The sequence below is a fragment of the Periplaneta americana genome, chromosome 6 (genome assembly GCF_040183065.1).
Source record: "Periplaneta americana isolate PAMFEO1 chromosome 6, P.americana_PAMFEO1_priV1, whole genome shotgun sequence".
Classification (NCBI taxonomy): domain Eukaryota; kingdom Metazoa; phylum Arthropoda; class Insecta; order Blattodea; family Blattidae; genus Periplaneta; species Periplaneta americana.
The window spans coordinates 182,974,170-182,999,617 of record NC_091122.1 but is presented as its reverse complement, the minus strand read 5'-3'; the positions used below and the strand labels follow the sequence as shown (position 1 = coordinate 182,999,617).

General features: G+C 35.7%; 1 protein-coding gene across 2 annotated transcripts in view; it reads left to right on the top strand.

Moving 5' to 3' along the window:
• The window catches only part of LOC138702111 (collagen alpha-1(XI) chain-like), a 210,498-nt gene that overhangs the window by 115,177 nt on the left and 69,873 nt on the right, over positions 1-25,448 (top strand). For both annotated transcript variants that reach the window (XM_069829693.1, XM_069829692.1), the window contains exons 8-12: positions 8,120-8,230; positions 9,823-9,958; positions 15,336-15,460; positions 17,879-18,076; positions 19,960-20,265. In XM_069829693.1, coding sequence (XP_069685794.1) covers positions 8,120-8,230; positions 9,823-9,958; positions 15,336-15,460; positions 17,879-18,076; positions 19,960-20,265 — 876 coding nt within the window. The remainder of the gene's footprint in view (positions 1-8,119; positions 8,231-9,822; positions 9,959-15,335; positions 15,461-17,878; positions 18,077-19,959; positions 20,266-25,448) is intronic.

The window sequence follows — 25,448 nt, the reverse complement described above, 5'->3', positions numbered from 1 at the left end:
ATAAATAAACTAGGAGATTCAGTTCAGTTCAAGTGCAGCACGGGTTTAGAACGTAACAATAGATTCTATGTCTGCGTATTGAAATGTATAAATAAACTAGGAGATTCAGTTCAGATCAAGTGCAGCACGGGTTTAGAACGTAACAATAGATTCTATCTCTGCGTATTGAAATGTATAAATAAACTAGGAGATTCAGTTCAGTTCAAGTGCAGCACGGGTTTAGAACGTAACAACAGATTCTATCTCTGCGTATTGAAATGTATAAATAAACTAGGAGATTCAGTTCAGATCAAGTGCAGCACGGGTTTAGAACGTAACAATAGATTCTACCTCTGCGTATTGAAATGTATAAATAAACTAGGAGATTCAGTTCAGATCAAGTGCAGCACGGGTTTAGAACAGTAACAATAGATTCTATCTCTGCGTATTGAAATGTATAAATAAACTAGGAGATTCAGTTCAGTTCAAGTGCAGCACGGGTTTAGAACGTAACAATAGATTCTATCTCTGCGTATTGAAATGTATAAATAAACTAGGAGATTCAGTTCAGTTCAAGTGCAGCACGGGTTTAGAACGTAACAACAGATTCTATCTCTGCGTATTGAAATGTATAAATAAACTAGGAGATTCAGTTCAGATCAAGTGCAGCACGGGTTTAGAACGTAACAATAGATTCTATCTCTGCGTATTGAAATGTATAAATAAACTAGGAGATTCAGTTCAGTTCAAGTGCAGCACGGGTTTTGAACGTAACAATAGATTCTACCTCTGCGTATTGAAATGTATAAATAAACTAGGAGGTTCAGTTCAGATCAAGTGCAGCACGGGTTTAGAACGTAACAATAGATTCTATCTCTGCGTATTAAAATGTATAAATAAACTAGGAGATTCAGTTCAGCTCAAGTGCAGCACGGGTTTTGAACGTAACAATAGATTCTATCTCTGCGTATTAAAATGTATAAATAAACTAGGAGGTTCAGTTCAGATCAAGTGCAGCACGGGTTTAGAACGTAACAATAGATTCTACCTCTGCGTATTAAAATGTATAAATAAACTAGGAGATTCAGTTCAGTTCAAGTGCAGCACGGGTTTTGAACGTAACAATAGATTCTACCTCTGCGTATTGAAATGTATAAATAAACTAGGAGGTTCAGTTCAGATCAAGTGCAGCACGGGTTTAGAACGTAACAATAGATTCTATCTCTGCGTATTGAAATGTATAAATAAACTAGGAGATTCAGTTCAGTTCAAGTGCAGCACGGGTTTAGAACGTAACAACAGATTCTATCTCTGCGTATTGAAATGTATAAATAAACTAGGAGATTCAGTTCAGATCAAGTGCAGCACGGGTTTAGAACGTAACAATAGATTCTACCTCTGCGTATTGAAATGTATAAATAAACTAGGAGATTCAGTTCAGATCAAGTGCAGCACGGGTTTAGAACAGTAACAATAGATTCTATCTCTGCGTATTGAAATGTATAAATAAACTAGGAGATTCAGTTCAGTTCAAGTGCAGCACGGGTTTAGAACGTAACAATAGATTCTATCTCTGCGTATTGAAATGTATAAATAAACTAGGAGATTCAGTTCAGTTCAAGTGCAGCACGGGTTTAGAACGTAACAACAGATTCTATCTCTGCGTATTGAAATGTATAAATAAACTAGGAGATTCAGTTCAGATCAAGTGCAGCACGGGTTTAGAACGTAACAATAGATTCTATCTCTGCGTATTGAAATGTATAAATAAACTAGGAGATTCAGTTCAGTTCAAGTGCAGCACGGGTTTTGAACGTAACAATAGATTCTACCTCTGCGTATTGAAATGTATAAATAAACTAGGAGGTTCAGTTCAGATCAAGTGCAGCACGGGTTTAGAACGTAACAATAGATTCTATCTCTGCGTATTAAAATGTATAAATAAACTAGGAGATTCAGTTCAGCTCAAGTGCAGCACGGGTTTTGAACGTAACAATAGATTCTATCTCTGCGTATTAAAATGTATAAATAAACTAGGAGGTTCAGTTCAGATCAAGTGCAGCACGGGTTTAGAACGTAACAATAGATTCTACCTCTGCGTATTAAAATGTATAAATAAACTAGGAGATTCAGTTCAGTTCAAGTGCTGCACGGGTTTTGAACGTAACAATAGATTCTACCTCTGCGTATTGAAATGTATAAATAAACTAGGAGGTTCAGTTCAGATCAAGTGCAGCACGGGTTTAGAACGTAACAATAGATTCTACCTCTGCGTATTAAAATGTATAAATAAACTAGGAGATTCAGTTCAGATCAAGTGCAGCACGGGTTTAGAACGTAACAATAGATTCTATCTCTGCGTATTGAAATGTATAAATAAACTAGGAGATTCAGTTCAGATCAAGTACAGCACGGGTTTAGAACAGTAACAATAGATTCTACCTCTGCGTATTAAAATGTATAAATAAACTAGGAGATTCAGTTCAGATCAAGTACAGCAGGGGTTTATAACGTAACAATAGATTCTACTTCTGCGTATTGAAATGTATAAATAAACTAGGAGATTCAGTTCAGATCAAGTGCAGCACGGGTTTAGAACGTAACAATAGATTCTACCTCTGCGTATTGAAATGTATAAATAAACTAGGAGATTCAGTTCAGATCAAGTGCAGCACGGGTTTAGAACGTAACAATAGATTCTATCTCTGCGTATTAAAATATATAAATAAACTAGGAGATTCAGTTCAGATCAAGTGTAGCATGGGTTTAGAACGTAACAATAGATTCTATCTCTGCGTATTGAAATGTATAAATAAACTAGGAGATTCAGTTCAGATCAAGTGTAGCACGGGTTTAGAACGTAACAATAGATTCTATCTCTGCGTATTGAAATGTATAAATAAACTAGGAGATGCAGTTCAGATCAAGTGCAGCACGGGTTTAGAACGTAACAATAGATTCTATCTCTGCGTATTGAAATGTATAAATAAACTAGGAGATTCAGTTCAGATCAAGTGTAGCACGGGTTTAGAACGTAACAATAGATTCTATCTCTGCGTATTAAAATGTATAAATAAACTAGGAGATTCAGTTCAGATCAAGTGTAGCGCGGGTTTAGAACGTAACAATAGATTCTATCTCTGCGTATTAAAATGTATAAATAAACTAGGAGATTCAGTTCAGATCAAGTGCAGCACGGGTTTAGAACGTAACAATAGATTCTACCTCTGCGTATTAAAATGTATAAATAAACTAGGAGATTCAGTTCAGATCAAGTGCAGCACGGGTTTAGAACGTAACAATAGATTCTATCTCTGCGTATTGAAATGTATAAATAAACTAGGAGATTCAGTTCAGATCAAGTGCAGCACGGGTTTAGAACAGTAACAATAGATTCTATCTCTGCGTATTGAAATGTATAAATAAACTAGGAGATTCAGTTCAGATCAAGTGCAGCACGGGTTTAGAACGTAACAATAGATTCTATCTCTGCGTATTGAAATGTATAAATAAACTAGGAGATTCAGTTCAGATCAAGTGCAGCACGGGTTTAGAACGTAACAATAGATTCTATCTCTGCGTATTGAAATGTATAAATAAACTAGGAGATTCAGTTCAGCTCAAGTGCAGCACGGGTTTAGAATGTAACAACAGATTATATCTCTGAGTATTGAAATGTATAAATAAACTAGGAGATTCAGTTCAGATCAAGTGCAGCACGGGTTTAGAACGTAACAACAGATTCTATCTCTGCGTATTGAAATGTATAAATAAACTAGGAGATTCAGTTCAGATCAAGTGCAGCACGGGTTTAGAACGTAAGAATAGATTCTATCTCTGCGTATTGAAATGTATAAATAAACTAGGAGATTCAGTTCAGTTCAAGTGCAGCACGGGTTTAGAACGTAAGAATAGATTCTATCTCTGCGTATTGAAATGTATAAATAAACTAGGAGATTCAGTTCAGTTCAAGTGCAGCACGGGTTTAGAACGTAACAACAGATTCTATCTCTGCGTATTGAAATGTATAAATAAACTAGGAGATTCAGTTCAGTTCAAGTGCAGCACGGGTTTAGAACGTAACAATAGATTCTATGTCTGCGTATTGAAATGTATAAATAAACTAGGAGATTCAGTTCAGATCAAGTGCAGCACGGGTTTAGAACGTAACAATAGATTCTATCTCTGCGTATTGAAATGTATAAATAAACTAGGAGATTCAGTTCAGTTCAAGTGCAGCACGGGTTTAGAACGTAACAACAGATTCTATCTCTGCGTATTGAAATGTATAAATAAACTAGGAGATTCAGTTCAGATCAAGTGCAGCACGGGTTTAGAACGTAACAATAGATTCTACCTCTGCGTATTGAAATGTATAAATAAACTAGGAGATTCAGTTCAGATCAAGTGCAGCACGGGTTTAGAACAGTAACAATAGATTCTATCTCTGCGTATTGAAATGTATAAATAAACTAGGAGATTCAGTTCAGTTCAAGTGCAGCACGGGTTTAGAACGTAACAATAGATTCTATCTCTGCGTATTGAAATGTATAAATAAACTAGGAGATTCAGTTCAGTTCAAGTGCAGCACGGGTTTAGAACGTAACAACAGATTCTATCTCTGCGTATTGAAATGTATAAATAAACTAGGAGATTCAGTTCAGATCAAGTGCAGCACGGGTTTAGAACGTAACAATAGATTCTATCTCTGCGTATTGAAATGTATAAATAAACTAGGAGATTCAGTTCAGTTCAAATGCAGCACGGGTTTTGAACGTAACAATAGATTCTACCTCTGCGTATTGAAATGTATAAATAAACTAGGAGGTTCAGTTCAGATCAAGTGCAGCACGGGTTTAGAACGTAACAATAGATTCTATCTCTGCGTATTAAAATGTATAAATAAACTAGGAGATTCAGTTCAGCTCAAGTGCAGCACGGGTTTTGAACGTAACAATAGATTCTATCTCTGCGTATTAAAATGTATAAATAAACTAGGAGGTTCAGTTCAGATCAAGTGCAGCACGGGTTTAGAACGTAACAATAGATTCTACCTCTGCGTATTAAAATGTATAAATAAACTAGGAGATTCAGTTCAGTTCAAGTGCAGCACGGGTTTTGAACGTAACAATAGATTCTACCTCTGCGTATTGAAATGTATAAATAAACTAGGAGGTTCAGTTCAGATCAAGTGCAGCACGGGTTTAGAACGTAACAATAGATTCTATCTCTGCGTATTGAAATGTATAAATAAACTAGGAGATTCAGTTCAGTTCAAGTGCAGCACGGGTTTAGAACGTAACAACAGATTCTATCTCTGCGTATTGAAATGTATAAATAAACTAGGAGATTCAGTTCAGATCAAGTGCAGCACGGGTTTAGAACGTAACAATAGATTCTACCTCTGCGTATTGAAATGTATAAATAAACTAGGAGATTCAGTTCAGATCAAGTGCAGCACGGGTTTAGAACAGTAACAATAGATTCTATCTCTGCGTATTGAAATGTATAAATAAACTAGGAGATTCAGTTCAGTTCAAGTGCAGCACGGGTTTAGAACGTAACAATAGATTCTATCTCTGCGTATTGAAATGTATAAATAAACTAGGAGATTCAGTTCAGTTCAAGTGCAGCACGGGTTTAGAACGTAACAACAGATTCTATCTCTGCGTATTGAAATGTATAAATAAACTAGGAGATTCAGTTCAGATCAAGTGCAGCACGGGTTTAGAACGTAACAATAGATTCTATCTCTGCGTATTGAAATGTATAAATAAACTAGGAGATTCAGTTCAGTTCAAGTGCAGCACGGGTTTTGAACGTAACAATAGATTCTACCTCTGCGTATTGAAATGTATAAATAAACTAGGAGGTTCAGTTCAGATCAAGTGCAGCACGGGTTTAGAACGTAACAATAGATTCTATCTCTGCGTATTAAAATGTATAAATAAACTAGGAGATTCAGTTCAGCTCAAGTGCAGCACGGGTTTTGAACGTAACAATAGATTCTATCTCTGCGTATTAAAATGTATAAATAAACTAGGAGGTTCAGTTCAGATCAAGTGCAGCACGGGTTTAGAACGTAACAATAGATTCTACCTCTGCGTATTAAAATGTATAAATAAACTAGGAGATTCAGTTCAGTTCAAGTGCAGCACGGGTTTTGAACGTAACAATAGATTCTACCTCTGCGTATTGAAATGTATAAATAAACTAGGAGGTTCAGTTCAGATCAAGTGCAGCACGGGTTTAGAACGTAACAATAGATTCTACCTCTGCGTATTAAAATGTATAAATAAACTAGGAGATTCAGTTCAGATCAAGTGCAGCACGGGTTTAGAACGTAACAATAGATTCTATCTCTGCGTATTGAAATGTATAAATAAACTAGGAGATTCAGTTCAGATCAAGTACAGCACGGGTTTAGAACAGTAACAATAGATTCTACCTCTGCGTATTAAAATGTATAAATAAACTAGGAGATTCAGTTCAGATCAAGTACAGCAGGGGTTTATAACGTAACAATAGATTCTACTTCTGCGTATTGAAATGTATAAATAAACTAGGAGATTCAGTTCAGATCAAGTGCAGCACGGGTTTAGAACGTAACAATAGATTCTACCTCTGCGTATTAAAATGTATAAATAAACTAGGAGATTCAGTTCAGATCAAGTGCAGCACGGGTTTAGAACAGTAACAATAGATTCTACCTCTGCGTATTAAAATGTATAAATAAACTAGGAGATTCAGTTCAGATCAAGTACAGCAGGGGTTTATAACGTAACAATAGATTCTACTTCTGCGTATTGAAATGTATAAATAAACTAGGAGATTCAGTTCAGATCAAGTGCAGCACGGGTTTAGAACGTAACAATAGATTCTACCTCTGCGTATTAAAATGTATAAATAAACTAGGAGATTCAGTTCAGATCAAGTACAGCACGGGTTTAGAACAGTAACAATAGATTCTACCTCTGCGTATTAAAATGTATAAATAAACTAGGAGATTCAGTTCAGATCAAGTACAGCAGGGGTTTATAACGTAACAATAGATTCTACTTCTGCGTATTGAAATGTATAAATAAACTAGGAGATTCAGTTCAGATCAAGTGCAGCACGGGTTTAGAACGTAACAATAGATTCTATCTCTGCGTATTGAAATGTATAAATAAACTAGGAGATTCAGTTCAGATCAAGTGCAGCACGGGTTTATAACGTAACAATAGATTCTATCTCTGCGTATTAAAATGTATAAATAAACTAGGAGATTCAGTTCAGATCAAGTACAGCACGGGTTTAGAACGTAACAATAGATTCTATCTCTGCGTATTAAAATGTATAAATAAACTAGGAGATTCAGTTCAGATCAAGTGCAGCACGGGTTTAGAACGTAACAATAGATTCTACCTCTGCGTACTGAAATGTATAAATAAACTAGGAGATTCAGTTCAGTTCAAGTGCAGCACGAGTTTAGAACGTAACAATAGATTCTACCTCTGCGTATTAAAATGTGTAAATAAATAAGGAGATTCAGTTCAGTTATAATCATTCTGGTATTTTCACTGGAAGAGAGAAGTCTTTATGACAAATATTGAATTCATTTCTCAAGGATTAACTAATCGACTTTAGCGTTTGGTCACAGACCTAAAAGAGATTCAAGTAAAGCTAATATGAAATACGAGTTTAAAATATAATTTACATATCCAGTAGTTTAAATAGACCTTACATATTTTATATTTTCTATATCCATAGTTCCATAATGCTTTGTTTCCATAATTAATCTATCAATTTGGCTAACCACATTTAGTGAAGATCTATGATTATCCCACTTCGTTTAGATACCGATACAATTTTTTACTTTAAAATGCATTTTACTGAAATGTATACCAGTACGAAATTTATTTTTGTAAAATAAAATACCATAAAACCGATCCCATACGGTGCAGTGACAAAATCAGGGGGGAAAAAAACTGACGTAAAATAACAACTCAAAACATATCAAATAAAATCTCTGCATGATGGAGACATTTTCTAACGATCCACAATCACCAAGCAGCTTAAAAATGTTGTAGCTACTGCAACTGTGTGGTACTTACATTGGACTTGTAACTGGCACTCACAGCGCTGACTAATGTTGCAGATGGCGATGCGAGGTAGTGAAGGACCGATGGGGCTGACTGGAATTCCAGGACCTGAAGGCCCTCCCGGTCCTGAAGGAATGAAGGGAGAACCAGGAGACATCGGCGAGCCGGTAAGATGAAGACATCAAGTTTCTACATCACCTGAAACATTCAGAAATTCATTTGTGGTTTTAAGGGAAGTGCGAAAATATAAGAAAATTAAATTATTAACAGACACCTTTGGAAAAAACGTCAACAGAAACAGAAATGTACACACACAGATCAAAACCAAACTTAGAATATGAACGTGACATTTCACGTAGATTATTAACAAAGATTAAAAGCCATGAAAATGAAATTTAAGGTTATTGGTTTCATGGAGTTTTTACCCAATATTAAATGCTGAAAATAAATACTGCAGAAGAGACAGTGTCTTGAAGATCAAGAGCATACAAACAAAGTTTACAATGTTAAAAACAGGAAGGTTTAATGGTTATTTTATACGATTTGTTACTCTTTAAGGGGAGGCAGAGGTGAAATTTTCGAACAAAAGTAAAGAAGAAATGAAAATTTGGTTTTTTTCCATTTTCATTATCTTTATTTTGATATTCCGATGTTAGTTTTTGATTTTGTGCCCTTAAAAGTATGAAATTAAAACCAAGATAACTGCATTACTATATTATTCCCATAATAAACTAATACTTATCATTATTTATATACCTTCTCTGAACATATAAATAAAAAGAAATATTGAAAATTTCTTACAATATGGTGCATAGAGCATTTTATATCAAACGATATAAAGTTTTATAAAATTATTAATATTTACAGAACTATTCTACTTAGAAAGTTGAAACAAATTTCAAACAAATCGGATAAATTTTGTGGATTTTGAAATATTCACCTCTGCCTCCCCTTAAAGATATTTCTATAAGAATGGATAATGTTACAAAAGACAGATTTCTTTTGAAAATAAATTACAACATACTGTACTAATAGGCATAATTTCATACTGTTTCACAAATGTTGCACATTTAATCATTCCAGAAGTATTACTCGAATATAAAAACATTTTTTCAAGGAGTAAGGAAGCCTGTTCATTTATATTATTATTATTATTATTATTATTATTATTATTATTATTATTATTATTATTATTATTATTATTATCATCATCATCATCATCATCGTCGTCGTCGTCAAGGTTTAAGCCTCTAATGGCCTGTTCCGGTCTCATGCATTAAACATTTGTTGAGTCCATCTTTTCTTTGGTCTGCCAATGTTTCTTTTGCCTGTTGGTCTGTAATCTAATAGCAGTTTTGGAATGCGGTATTCTTCCATTCTTTCCACATGTTCCCTCCACTTGGTTCTATATTGGTGTATCTTCTCTATTAGTTTAAAGATGCCTAATTCCTTTCTTATATCATTTCTCCTTTTATCTAACAAAGTGTAGCCAGCTATACTCTTTAGGAATAGCATTTCTGCGGCTTCTATTTTCCTCTCTTCACTTTTCCTTAATGTCCAACATTCCGAGCCATATAGGAACATGGGCACTGCCATTACTTTATAGAATTTTAATTTCGTTTCTTTCCTAGTTTGTTTGAGGTGTTATTATTATTATTATTATTATTATTATTATACAAGTAGAAACTGAAGTTTGTCACAACCTATGCAGTTTTCTTTCTTCTGCGTACGCAGTGCAATAAAGCAATGCTTGTGACAGGGTCCTCGTGGCTTGAGAGGAATGATGGGGCTTCCAGGACGAGAAGGAAGAAGAGGTCGTCCTGGAAGGGATGGAGAGAGAGGAGTCACTGGACCACCAGGAGCCAAAGGAGAACAGGGCATTCAGGGACTTCCAGGTAAGGTGTCCAATTTCTAAGAATTCAGACACAGATTGTGGAATCCCCTATCAACTTCCTCGGTAAGAAACTGTCTAGGAATATCTGTTTAATGAGTATTTTATAGTCATCTGTGCCTGGACAATATATAAGAAGTTCATATTTAGCCTTTTTTAAAAGTATTTTTAGTTACGGAAATGGGTCCGGGGATTTTTGGCACAAAGTTTTCGCTAAGTTTTTTGTCACTTTTTGTCTGAGACTTTTTCGTTACACAAGGACGATACGTCACGCTACCACGTACGATACAAGAATACCCACTTCTCGTCGTTTAAAGTTTTCATATGTCTATCGGAAATAATTTCCAGTTCATCTAAGAAAAAGTAATGTTTTCCGATATTACAAAAACAAAAACCATGGATATGTTTTGCGATACTATAAAAATAAAAACCATGGAAATGTTTTGCCATACTATGAAAAAAAAACATGAAAATGTTTTGCGATACTATAAAAACAAAAACCATGCAAATGTTTTGCGATACTATAAAAAGAAAAATCATGGAAATGTTTTGCGATACCATGAAAACAAAACCCATGGAAATGTTTTGCGACACTATAAAAAGAAAAATCATGGAAATGTTTTGCGATACTGTAAAAATAAAAACCACGGAAATGTTTTGCGATACTATAAAAATACAAACAGTGAAAATGTTTTACAATACTGTAAAAATAGAAACCATGGAAATATTTTGAGTCACAATGAAAATAAAAACCATGGAAATATTTTGAGACACTATAAAAATAGAAACCATGGAAATATTTTGCGACACTATAAAAGTAGAAACCATGGAAATATTTTGCGACACTATAAAAATAGAAACCTTGGAAATATTTTGCGACACTATAAAAATAGAAACCATGGAAATATTTTGCAACACTATAAAAATAGAAACCATGGAAATATTTTGCGACACTATAAAAACAAAAACCATGGAAATGTTTTACAATACCGTAAAAATAGAAACCATGGAAATGTTTTGCGATATTTTAAAAATAGAAACCATGGAAATATTTTGCGACACTATAAAAATAGAAACCATGGAAATATTTTGCAACACTATAAAAATAGAAACCATGGAAATATTTTGCGACACTATAAAAATAAAAACCATGGAAATGTTTTACAATACCGTAAAAATAGAAACCATGGAAATGTTTTACGATATTTTAAAAATAGAAACAATGGAAATGTTTTGTGACGCTATAAAAATAGAAACCATAGAAATGTTTTACGATACTATAACAATAAAAAACCATGGAACTGTTTTGCGATACTTTAAAAATAGAAACAATGGAAATGTTTTGTGACACTATAAAAATAGAAACCATAGAAATGCTTTGCGATACTATGAAAATAGAAACCATGGAAATATTTTGCGACACTATAAAAATAGAAACCAAGGAAATGTTTTACAATACTGTAAAAATAGAAACCATGGAAATATTTTGCAATACTGTAACAATAGAAAACCATGGTAATGTTTTGCGATACTTTAAAAATAGAAACCATGGAAATGATTTGCTGGAATTATTTTGATGCATCTTGTTTACATTTCCTCAGATGAACTGATCATAATGTCCACTTTCTGCCTGAATGCATCTCACCGACAGCCGAACATTCGCAAATTCCTGGCATAGTTCTTACTGTCTCACAGCCTTGCAGAATCCGGTAACGGAGAGTTCTTTCATTATCCAATACCTACACCAACTTTTAAGTGCCTACCAAAGAAACAAGTACAATGGGTTGAGGTCTGGTGATCGCGGAGGCCAAGCATGTTTGGATCTCGATGAGACGAGGAGTTGTGGCCTGTATTCAGGCAGGAGGTGGACATTTTAAACAGTTCATCTAAGGAACTGTAAACATCATCATCATCATCATCATCATCAATAACTTCAAGGTTTAGGCCGATGGCCTGTTCCGCCTCCAGAATTTTATCCATCAAACTGGTCTCTCCAACGTCTCTTTGGTCTTCCCACTCGTCTTCTTCGTGTAGGTCTATAACACCATGTTCTGAAAGGTATCCTGTCGTTGGGCATTCTTGTTATATGGTCGTACCAATTATTTCTATATTTTTCAATTATAGTTATTACACTCTCGATATTCAGTTCTCGGCGTATATCTTCGTTTCTCTTATGGTCCTGTAGTCTAAATCCTGCTAGTGGCCTTAAGAGTCTCATCTCAGCGGCCACTGTAAACATAATGCATCAAAATAATTCCAACAAGCAAACATACTGGACTGCATCGTGATCATACTCAGAAAGCAAGCATTTTCGGGCCTGTGTTGATATAACCATTTTTTCTTCCATACATATGAGGAAATCATATCTATAGTTTTGCTCACTTTCGTTACACCCTGTATATAAGATGCTTTTTAACACGGACGGTCTCTAATGCGAAGCGGCTGATCAGATCGACACATGCAGTACAAATTCCTCGTGGAAGCAAATTACATTAGCACAAAGCTATCGCTGTACATATAAACAATAAACCGAACGTGATACGGAAATGTAAGTTTCGCGTTAAAATGTAGGCTAAATCAAGTGGTGTAAATGCATACAACGCCACTACATGCTTGACCTGTGACATGCTGTATGTTTTCAATTAACATTTAACATCGAGCCATATCGCAGACTTGCAAACACTAACACGGGAGCTCTTAGAGAAGCCATCACTTGTACTACAAAACCATGGTTCTAGTAAAGATATTAACTTTACGTCTGATTTCAAATGTATTTCTAGCAGCTAAGATATACAGGGACATCATTTTATTTTTACTAACATTTTTAATATTAATCTGGCTATACTTTTAGAGAACCGGAAACTCAGTTTGCTATCCCCTTCCACGACTGTAGTTCGATGATATTGGCGTAAAACACAAACAAATCACTCTACTAGGTATAGGAAGGAAGAAAAGTAATTCATTCATTTACGTAAACTAGGAAATATCGCGATTTTGAGTTCGATAATTTTCATTAGGTTTTTGTTTAATCAAAATACAGTACTGTATTAAGAATAAATGTTTTTACTCACGAACTGAGTTATCCATGCGAACGTATTCATTATGCAGTACATATTATAATTTCTACAGCACATTAGCGTACAATATAGAGAAAGAATTTAAATTGAATATTTAAACACATTTTTGAAAATGGTGGTCGTTCATTTCGATACAGGCTTCAGTTCTTTTATGCATATTATCGCACTATAGACTATTGCATCTAATTCCAATTGCCAGTTTCGTCCTTCGTACTAGTAACTCATCTTGAAATAATTCTGTACCTACTCTATAAAAGAGTACCTTACGTACTGTAAATTCAATCTTCACTTCTGCCCGACCCGCACAGATAAAATTACTCAGACATGCTATCTACTGTCCGTCCAAGTGGTTATGCCGTAGGGTCGTAGAAAGGGGGGAAATCACGTGACAGTTAATTACTTAACGAGGCTCTTTTATTTAAGTTATTTTAAACAGTTGTATAATATTAAGTAAACGTCCAATTCCTAACAGAAATTAATGTTTTCAGAAAAGAGCTAAGACAGCCCAGCTTTTACAGAGGGGCGAACAGAGGCAGGTGGGGGAAATCGGGATGCGACGTAGGCAAATGGACGACAGTACCTGTGCGAAAATATGATTCAATATAGAAAACTCTTTCGTCACTGGAAAACGCGAACATATTTCTGGAACGTACTATACTCACTAACTCAGTGTTGTTTACTATATGCGGCCTTAGTTCTGTGTGGAGGACACCTGGAACTTCGTTAGTAGAAGGGGTGGGAGTGAAGTACATTAAAAAACTCAGGTACAATAAAAATTGAAGTAAAAATAAAACGATGTCCCTGTACCTATCCTATAAATTATAAATTCCTTCAGTTTTTGACGAAGAATGCGTCTTTCCTCGCACGGAGTATGAGAACCGTTCCGGGATCAGTGGTGGAACAAAAATTGACAGAATTTCAAATCCTTGTTGTAACAACACTATGACCCACAGCCGAAAGCTAATGTTATTAGAGTCGACGGCAATTCGGAAGGCGGTAGTCTGCTAGCGTTTGCGTCGAGAGAGCCAGATAGAGAGGGCAAGGCAGCGTACAACATTGCCACATCGTACTTCACGCACGTGCAATACAAATAGCGCAGGGGAGAATTTAAATGATCAAAAGACAATAATGACCTTAGCCGTTGATTACTGTAAGCATGACACCAAACAAACCCTCTTTCCTTCACTAACAATATTCTTTGCACGGTTCTCAATCCCACACCACATGCTTCTGCAGTCGTTTCTTGCGCGTTGGCAACGTTGCAGCCAGCATCCAGATGGCCGGCAGCGTTCTGCTTGTCAACGTTTTAAAAATAATTATACACCTTAAACACTATTTTCCGCAAATATTATTTTAATGTACCGAAGTACATATGATATTTCCATGCAGATATTCTGCGTCATCATACGATGAAAGAGTAATGGAACTGAGAAAAATTCTCTCCGGCGCCGGGATTTGAACCCGGGTTTTCAGCTCTACGTGCTGATATGCGTAAATCACTTCGTGATTTAAGACGGCGCTTATTCCGTCGGATCCCGGCCAACTAGTCACTCATTACGAGTGCACCTCAGCACATGTGTGGACATCGGTCCTAGGTTCATAGATATCTATGACGTAGTGCAGAGGGCGGCCACTAGAGGGTACCCAAGAGTTGGAACTTAAAAAAGCGTCAGCACGTACAGCTGAAAATCCGGGTTCAAATCCCGGCGCCGGAGAGAATTTTTCTCCGTTCCATTACTCTTTCATCGTATTATTTTCCGCGCCTGCCTGTGCAATACTTGTCTTTTTACAGTTTCTTCTTCCATTTATTTATCTTATACACACAGTAAATGTTAGTTTTACTTATTCAATGTACTGAAACACTCACACGTGAACAAACGAACTCGGGAAGTGCTTGTTATAGACTGATTCTGATTGGTTCTACTGTACAAGCTTGTGACGTCACATGCCAGAAATGCTACGGCGCATATAGCAGCAGACCGCCTTCCGAAATGCCGTCTAGTCTAGTATTTAGGCCATGAATCAATGTAACTTAATTTCGGAATATGTATTCTATGTCTTTCTCTGTGAAGAGTTCTGAAGAAGGCCAATAACAGGCCGAAACATGTCAACCAGGTACGGTAAAATTTAACACGAGAAAGACATATAATACATATTCCGAAGTGATATAGTGTTAAAAGTTGTGTAATCAAGATGTTGTAGCTTAATTTCTGTAGCACTGAAAAATGTAATGGAATAGTATATGCATATTATAAGATGCTAGAAGCAAATGATGCCATCGATTTGTTTGTCTGTGAACTGAAGGCATGCCAGGAGAAAAGGGCGACCGAGGGCTTACGGGGAGTCCGGGGGAACAGGGACTTCCAGGCCACGATGGGATGCAGGGCGAGGAGGGACCCCCAGGGCTGCCAGGTCTTCCAGGAGAGTTGGTAAGCAATCTTCTATCACATGTATCAATGCACCAATGAAAGAAGCTACTGAGTTTTAACCAATCAAAGCCAACCATCAACAAATACCTTATTACAATAATACTGGACAGCTATATACTAAAGTCCCGTCACTCTAATTTCCGGCAGCCAATCGCGTTGCAGGTCGGCTACATTTAAACGTGTGCGTCTTGTGATTCGCTGATGAAGACGTTATTCATTTCTTAAGGCTGGATAAATACTTAATATAATCGCCCGCCATTTTGGCTCTTTCGTTGGCGTTCGCAGAAAGCACACGAAGACGTTATTTGCCGCTCAATTATTTACTGAATTACAGTGCGTTTGATTTATTATCATAGGAGCTACGACATGATAATGTTTAACGGTGTGGCAAATAGATTCCTCGTATGGTAGCTCGGCAACGAAAGAACAAAAATGGCGAACGATGCTACCTATCTAGACTTTATAGAGCCTTCACTTTCTAAGACGTAAGCAAAGAGGAGGAGTCACGCCGGGAATAACAGCGTCGCGACTAAAGCAGCATTGACGTGAATGCGAAATATCACGGACCTGACATCTAGCGGAGCGGTGTGGAATTACGCCCACAAATACAAATATTAACATAGCGGGAAACGGACTATTGTTTAAAACGTGAGGTACTTTTTTATTTTAGTAGGTTCTTTTACGACGCTTTATCAACATCTTAGGTTATTTGGCGTCTCAATGAGATGAAGGTGATAATGCCGGTGAAATGAGTCCGGGATCCAGCACCGATAGTTATCCAGCAGTTGCCCGTAATGGGTTGAGGGAAAACTCCGGAAAAAACCTCAACGAGGTAACTTGCCCCGACCGGGAGTCGAACCCGGACCAGTTTCGCTGCCAGACGCGCTGTTACTCCACAAGTGTGGATCGTGTGGTACTAATGTGGAATAATATATGAGACACTTAAGAAATGTTGAATAGTAATTAATGTAATATTATTTTGTATCAAAGCTGGATATTATGAGAAATATTGCATACTTCATATTACTTTCCGTAATTAATTGTTACATATTTTTTCTTTGCTTTAGTGAGACAAAATTAATTTCGACATTAAGAATGAATTTATAATAATGCTTTATATACGCATTGCTGACAACTGCAAAGATAAAAATGGTAGTAATCTGGTGCTTGTAATAATTAGTAAAGGCATGTGGACAACAATGAAACTTAATTTGATAAAACCTTAAAATATCCATATATTTTAACTTTTATTCATTTATTAGGCCTAAATAAAAAGGCTAATTTTTATTGTTCTATCAACACATAGACGAAGGCATTAGACCTAATAAAGAATGTTGTTGACTCACGTTTTATGATCCTTCGGAAATCGAAAGTACGATTTGGAGCAATTTGTAATGCTGTAATTGTAGCAATTATAAACAGCACATATAAACCCTGACATTTTAGCACTAATTAAAATAACTATTTACTAGCCCAATAACAACATGCATTATACGTGCGTAGTAGCTTGTTTCGCGAGTTCGAACACACCCTGCCGCCTAGGTAGCAGCACCTGCGCAGAACTGCTAGCTGTCCGGTATTATTATAGTAAGGTATTTGCTATCACCTTCAATCTTCTCGCACCTGATGCGTATTTGTTTAATATCTTGTCACACCTGATGTTCAGATGTTAAATATTTTCATTGTTTCCTTAACAATACAGTGGGCCGTGATATTACGTGACGGCCGTTCTAGCAAATGTATTAGATATCTTAATAATTTTAATATAGGCCAATCTGTTTCTGTATGTTATAAACTATTCATTAATAGTATAATATATATTCGCGAAATAGTGTTATTCATATATCAGAAGAGTTCGTATCTTACCTATAATTCACTAAATGAAAGTGCCTAGTTCAAAATAAAATGTTATAACCTCAAATATTTGTTTAATTTTGCTGTTTCACTAATCATAATTTCTACAGCTATTGTCAAATGTTTATCCATGAATTTCATGTTGCAGGAGGCCGAGGCCATGATGGCTAATGAAATGTATTGAGTTAGGAACGAGCTAAAGGCATTAGGTCAATTTTTGCAACTTTTCAGGAGAAGGAGGTAACATTTCTGGTCAGAATGTAAATACAATTATTGTCTTGAAGGACTTGAAACATCTCTTAAGGCAGCGGTCACCAGCATAGTGCACCCTAGGGCTAGCGTCTCTTACCCGCGGATAAGAGGTGCACTAGCGTACATCCGTGGCTGCTGGCGGGTATGCTTCCTCCCTCTCCCTTCTGCACGACGGTGCACATTCCGATACACTCCTCTCCCGTTACCCATTTCAGCACTGTCTTAAGCCAACTATCACTGCAGTATTGCAGTAAGTTAATGACTCGTTGATTTATGAACTAAATTAAACTCAAGACGTCTCTTTATTTTCAGGGTCCTCGTGGTTTTCCCGGCCCCCGAGGTTTTCCTGGTTTGCCAGGTCCACCAGGAATTCCAGGCAGTGAGGGTCCTGTAGGAGCGAAGGGTAACAACGGACCACCCGGCCAGCCTGGACAACCAGGACAAGCTGGTCCAGTGGGTCCTGTAGGGCCACCCGGACCTCAAGGCCAGCTTGGACCGCCAGGGCTAGCGGTAAGATATTACCCTACCATGTGATTTTAGAATTTCGTAAGAAGTGTACATTTCCCACACACACACACACATAATTTTTTGCAACTCTATCATTATGAAGAAATTCTTATTACTCGTTTATTATGACATACGTGCCATGAAGGTTGCCTTACCAACGTAAGAAGTATGATGTAGTAAACATACGAACATCACATTTATTAAAGCAAGATTAAATCACTGATTTTTACATTAAATTTAAAGACTTACTTTTGTTGGTAAATATTCAAAGTACAATTTGTTAAAATGTTATTCATGAACCAGTATGGATGTTATTTTTTGTGGAATTATTAGAGCTTCAGTTTCCTGGGATTGATTTATTAATTCTTTACGAATATTATCCATTTTGGCCGAATCTTTATTATCTTCATCCATTTTATTAGTAAATAAGCAAAACAAGGTTGTCTTGGAAAGTAATATGGCATTCCCTTACTACGTAATTACACGAAAAAAACGGGTTGTCATCTATAACTAATAATAAATCTGAACCGCAATTTTTCTGGTAATTTTCGATTTTCTAAAAATAATTGGTGTTAGCATGTATAATTAACCATCCTGAAACCGAAAATCGCTTTTTTGAAATTTTTGTTCGTATGTATGTCTGTCTGTCTGTCTGTCTAGATGTTTGTTACCTTTTCACGCGATAATGGCTCAAGGGATTTCGATGAAAATTGGAATATAAATTAAGTTCGTTGGCATTGTAACTTAGATTTTAGGCTATATGGCATTCAAAATACGTTATTTAAAAGGGGGGGTTATAAGGGGGCCTGAATTAAATAAATCGAAATATCTCGCTTATTATTGATTTTTGTGAAAAATGTTACATAAGAAAAGTTTCTTTAAAAATGATTTCCGATAAGTTTTATTCTATGCAAATTTTGATAGGAATGATATTTAAGAATATAAGAGACTTTTAAAATAATAATACAATACATTTTCATCGCCGCCTCAGATTATAGCGTTGTTGTTCCAGCAGCAACTCCTATGGGAAAAATATAACATTTTTGAGATAGAAAAAAAACACATTTATTCATTCCATGGCAATGGTACATACGAGATCGTGAATTCTTACATTTTCGAAAGAAAGAGATATAATTACATATCACTATATATGCTGTATCACTATTTAAGTTATTTAAAGGGTTCAGAACCATAGTGGGCCAAGCGCCATTTACTGAAGACGTAGAAAACAAGGGTTAAAATTAAGTTATTACCATAATTCAATGGAAACATATAGCAAGTAATACAGTATAAAGTATACACATTAAATCTAAATGATGTCAATCTTCATTAAACTATAGTTGCATGTAATAACAATTAAGAAACATGTTAAAGGAATTGTCATTGCACCAAATGAGTGTCTCTGGACCAAAATGATCGCATTTTAATTATTTAAATACAATTTAAATTAAGTAACATATTAAACGATTTATCCTTCTATCAAACACGAATGTTCCCTGGATCAAATGTCCTATTTTAATTATGTAATTACTTTATATTTATTTCTAACGGGTGCAGCGGAGCACACGGGTACGGCTAGTACTTAATAAAGGGACAATATATTCTAAAATTTCCAAAGGCCGTATTTTAAAGATTCACTATATTGAAATTAATAACCTCCATATTAATCCGGTATATTATCGTGAATTGCTACAGAATGTGGAGGAGCACAGTTTTGGAATCACTAATTTAAGGAATGTAGTGCATAAAGCTTCCCTTCCGAACTAGAATTAGGAAGCATGTTGCCATGAACGCAACTCTAATCACACGTGATGGACTATCCAGCTGCAATGCTCTTCATTTTCAATTAATAAATGTAGATGACATTACACGCTCACTTCATACAGGGTCCCCAAGGAAAGCCGGGAATTCCAGGCCTGCCCGGAGCTGACGGAGCACCAGGACACCCTGGAAATCCTGGACTGCCAGGAGCTAAAGGGGACATCGGCTCTCCGGGACCTCAAGGGCCCATAGGATTCCCCGGCTCGCGGGGAGTGAAGGGGGACGAGGGGAAGCGAGGAAGTGCTGGTGACAAGGGGGATAAGGGCGACAGGGGCGTGGACGGCGAGAAGGGCGACATCGGGATGAAGGGCGAGCGAGGGCCCGGCGGACCGTCCGGGATTCCGGGCCTGGAGGGCCCAGAAGGACCTAAGGTATGTGATGTCTATCTCATCTCTGTGTCCTAATATTAACAAAAGTATTTTGAAAACATATAAATGAATGTAATCCTTTATCAAACTGAAATTTCTTTCAAACTACAAGGATGTTAAGAAATGTACAAAGAATAACAAGATAACGATAACTGCAGAAAACCTGCACTACAGATACTTGAACAATGATCTTCACGAAAATGAACCCAGGTTTCTTTACTTAGATGACAATAAAATAATGAAACAATAATAATAGAAGAAGGTGTCAAATTCTTTAAGAAGCTCTATCCAAAACTCGGCTTATAGCCTACGTCACAAATGCATGTGATCGAGATAGAATCCTGGCTTCTTAGATGGTAAAGTGTAGTAAGTTATGTATGCAAAAATTCTCTGAAATATGCATACAAATATAGGTCATTCTTTTCTCGTAAAACCTACCTGCGAGTGAGGGGAAAAGAAAGTTGACTGGGAAACTTGCCTCTTTCGCTACGCTCACACTTGCAGCTAGCTAGCTAACTTACCCTCACCATAAGGTTCTATGAGTTACGGCGAATGCATCCACTTGGTTTCACGAGATATGGTCTATACAATGCATAAAAATATATTTAGATGCAAAACAAATATTCGACTGCCAAATATTCGAGTGGCCAAAATTTGTATAAGCAATTCTTTTGGCATTATTAACACGGTGGAAGAAAAAAATTTAATTTTTTTATCTGCCCCCATCAGAACGTTTGCTTGTGAGTTTTCGCCATATTACCTGACATTCGTCTTACGGTTGAGGAAAACCTCGAAAATATCCCAACCAGTTAATTAGCCCAAGCAGGACTCGTATACCTTCGTACTAGCATTATAGTGCGAGGGGGCACGAAGTACTGAATGTAAACATAACTTCAAAACGTGACGGCATTAATGGAATAGATTATAGAAGCTGCCTCTTATGCGTTGTTAAAGACTTTATGACACTGTTTTTAAAGACAAGTTCTGAAGCTGAAAAATAAGATCTACTCCTATAACCGCAAGTGTGTTCGAACCCTGTAACTTAAATTGGAATTTATTGAAACACAGCGATCGCTACCCGCTACTGTGCTTGCTGATAATTTATAATGACAACATCGCACCCCGCGGTGAAGGCGCTCCTCCATGCAAGTGAATAATGGCATAACGCGCATCACATTCCGCGAACCCAGGGCGCCGTGGAATGATCACTATCAGATGTTTGTGCAATCGATTGCTCCGATATTGGAGTTCACTAAGCCAACCATTGATTGCAGGCTGAGGCACACGGCAATCAGGAACCACTGAACCAGTGCGTGTCTACACGAAGGACGACAGTTTCTTGTCTAAGAGCTATTCTAGAAACTATGTTCACTATTATTATTATTACTATTATTATTAATTTAGTTAATACGGTTGTATCTAAATATTAAGGTGTTTTTATTGACATTAAAAAAGCTTTTCATACTGTGACTCACTTTATATACTTACTTACTGGCTTTTAAGGAACCCGGAGGTTCATTGCCGCCCTCACATAAGCCCGCCATTGGTCCCTATCCTGAGCAAGATTAATCCGGTCCCTACCATCATATCCCACCTCCCTCAAATCCATTTTAATATTATCTTCCCATCTACGTCTCGGCCTCCCTAAAGGTCTTTTTCCCTCCGGCCTCCCAACTAACACTCCATATGCATTTCTGGATTCGCCCATACGTGCTACATGCCCTGCCCATCTCAAACGTCTGGATTTAATGTTCCTAATTATGTCAGGTGAAGAATACAATGCGTGCAGTTCTGTGTTGTGTAACTTTCTCCATTCTCCTGTAATTTCATCTTTCTTAGACCCAAATATTTTCCTACGCACCTTATTCTCAAACATCCTTAACCTATGTTCCTCTCTCAAAGTGAGAGTCTAAGTTTCACAACCATACAGAAGAACCGGTAATATAACTGTTTTATAAATTCTAACTTTCAGATTTTTTGACAGCAGACTGGATGATAAAAGCTTCTCAACCGAATAATAACAGGCATTTCCCATATTTATTCTGCGTTTAATTTCCTCCCGAGTGTCATTTATATTTGTTACTGTTGCTCCAAGATATTTGAATTTTTCCACCTCTTCGAAGGATAAATTTCCAATTTTTATATTTCCATTTCGTACAATATTCTGGTCACGAGACATAATGATATACTTTGTCTTTTCGGGATTTACTTCCAAACCTTGATGACATTATTACCATTAAAAATGTGAATATTATTATAGTGGATGCCATGATGTATTTGTAACTTATTATACAGATTGATGCTTTATTGATGATATGAAAGTGAAAGCTTTTGATGTTATATAAGTAGGAGTAGAGAATATCTGAAGTTAGATCTTCATTTCTATAATATTTACTGAGTGACGGCTATATAGTAGTCTATACAAAACTTAAGTAGGATAATATTGTTATTAAAAATGAAATATTATTATAGTTATTAATCAAGTGGTATAGGTCTTTTCCATATATTTAATGAAACTCAAGAAGTGAAGATGTAGAGGTTCAATAAAAAATATTTAGCACAAAGAAAACCATTCAGAGGGATATGTTTTATTATTATGGAAGCAAATAACTTCCAAAATGTCTGTATTCTTCAATGGAAATAATTTTGAAAAAATTTAATTTGAACTTCTAATGAACTTAGTTTGCAGCATTTGCTGCACAAGCCACTAATTATTATTAATTTACTTAATAGGCTTGTATCTAAATATTTAGGAGTTTTTATTGACATTAAAAAAGCTTTTGATACTGTGAATCATTTTATAATATTAGAAAAATTAAATAAGATAAGAATTAATAGAATTATTTTGAAATTCTTTGCTTCTAACCTTAGTAACAGAACACTTGTAACCAAAATTGATAATGAGTTCAGTAGCGCTCGAAATATTAATATTGGTGTCCCACAGGGAACTGTCGTCGGTCCTATTTTGTTTTAATAAATAGAGTGAGTCGTAAGTAATGTCATTAATTTCAGGAGGTTGTTCTTTGAGATATTTCGAACAAAAAACTTTAATACAATTTTGCTCGTCCTTGCTTCTTTTTCCGAGATGAAAATTATTTTATATTAAACATTTCATAGCATGTTTTGGGAAAGCCATTGATTGAATTTCCAATATGGTCAATCAATTTAAGACAGCATTGTATTATGATAATAAATTATCGAAAGAATTTTAGTTTTGTCCTTTAAATGAAATTTAATTATTGCATCTCTGCACATAGTGTGTTGGACATTGTGCCACTGTCACACATCTGTGACAGTGCATGAGGGTTGGCCACTAAAGGGGAACTAGAGGTGGAACTTAAACTGAGAGCTGGAATTCGGTGTGGCTTAGTGGATAAAGCAGAAAATTATGGTGAAACCCGTATACATAAGTTATGGTACACCATAACTAATATAAATGTTGATGACAAATAAATATCTATCTAGTGGATAAAGCGTCAGCACATAGATCTGAATACCCGGGTTCGAGTCCCGGTGCAGGAGAGAATTTTTCTCCGCTCCATCCATCCTTCACTATCATACTTGTTAAAATTACCATTCAATACATGCCTAACACATGTAACGTAATAAAAAATTTGCTATTTTAATACCTACTGAGATTATCTTTCGAAAGTATAAATGAAACGAATACAAGATTATAAAAAACGTAACTGAACGAGAACAGCAAGGGACAGGCAGGCCTGGAAAAGACTGGAAGAAATTACGAACACTGTGTAAACTGTGTATAGTTGTGTATTGTTTATATAGTTATTTTGTGTGTGTCAGTTTGGATAGTTTGATTCCGTGTATAGTTGGTATAGTCCATGTATTTAGTTAGTATAATTTTTGTGTTCAATTGTATGGTTTTGTGTGTTTTTTAGTTTGAATAGTTTGATTCCGTGGATAGTTGGTATAGTCCATGTACGGTATTTAGTTAGTATAATTTTTGTGTTCAATTGTATGGTTTTGTGTGTTTTTTAGTTTGAATAGTTTGATTCCGTGGATAGTTGGTATAGTCCATGTATTTAGTTAGTATAATTTTTGTGTTCAATTGTATGGTTTTGTGTGTTTTTTAGTTTGAATAGTTTGATTCCGTGGATAGTTGGTATAGTCCATGTATTTAGTTAGTATAATTTTTGTGTTCAATTGTATGGTTTTGTGTGTTTTTTAGTTTGAATAGTTTGATTCCGTGTATAGTTGGTATAGTCCATGTATTTAGTTAGTATAATTTTTGTGTTCAATTGTATCGTTTTTGTGCCTTTAGTTTAGATAGTTTGTGTGTTTAGGCTGTACAATTTATGTGTGCAACTGGTATAGGTTTTTGTGTATTTAGTTTGTGTGTGAGTGAAGGCTGTGTATGGTTGAGTTTGTGTATTTTTTTTTTCTTTTTTATCGTGTGTTTAGTGTGAACAGTTGTGTTCAGATTATAATTTATGTGTTCAGTTTGCATAGTTTTTGTGGATGTTTAGTTTGCATAATTTATGTGTTTAGTCTGTATAGTTTTTTGTGGATGTTTAGTTTGCATAATTTATGTGTTTAGTCTGTATAGTTTTTCGTGGATGTTTAGTTTGCATAATTTATGTGTTTAGTCTGTATAGTTTTTCGTGGATGTTTAGTTTGCATAATTTATGTGTTTAGTCTGTATAGTTTTTCGTGGATGTTTAGTTTGCATAATTTATGTGTTTAGTCTGTATAGTTTTTCGTGGATGTTTAGTTTGCATAATTTATGTGTTTAGTCTGTATAGTTTTTCGTGGATGTTTAGTTTGCATAATTTATGTGTTTAGTCTGTATAGTTTTTCGTGGATGTTTAGTTTGCATAATTTATGTGTTTAGTCTGTATAGTTTTTCGTGGATGTTTAGTTTGCATAATTTATGTGTTTAGTCTGTATAGTTTTTCGTGGATGTTTAGTTTGCATAATTTATGTGTTTAGTCTGTATAATTTTTCGTGGATGTTTAGTTTGCATAATTTATGTGTTTAGTCTGTATAGTTTTTCGTGGATGTTTAGTTTGCATAATTTATGTGCTTAGTCCGTATAGTTTTTTGTGGATGTTTATTTTGCATAATCTATGTGTTTAGTCTGTATAGTTTTTTGTGGATGTTTAGTTTGCACAATTTATGTATTTAGTCTGTATAGTTTTTTGTGGATGTTTATTTTGCATAACCTA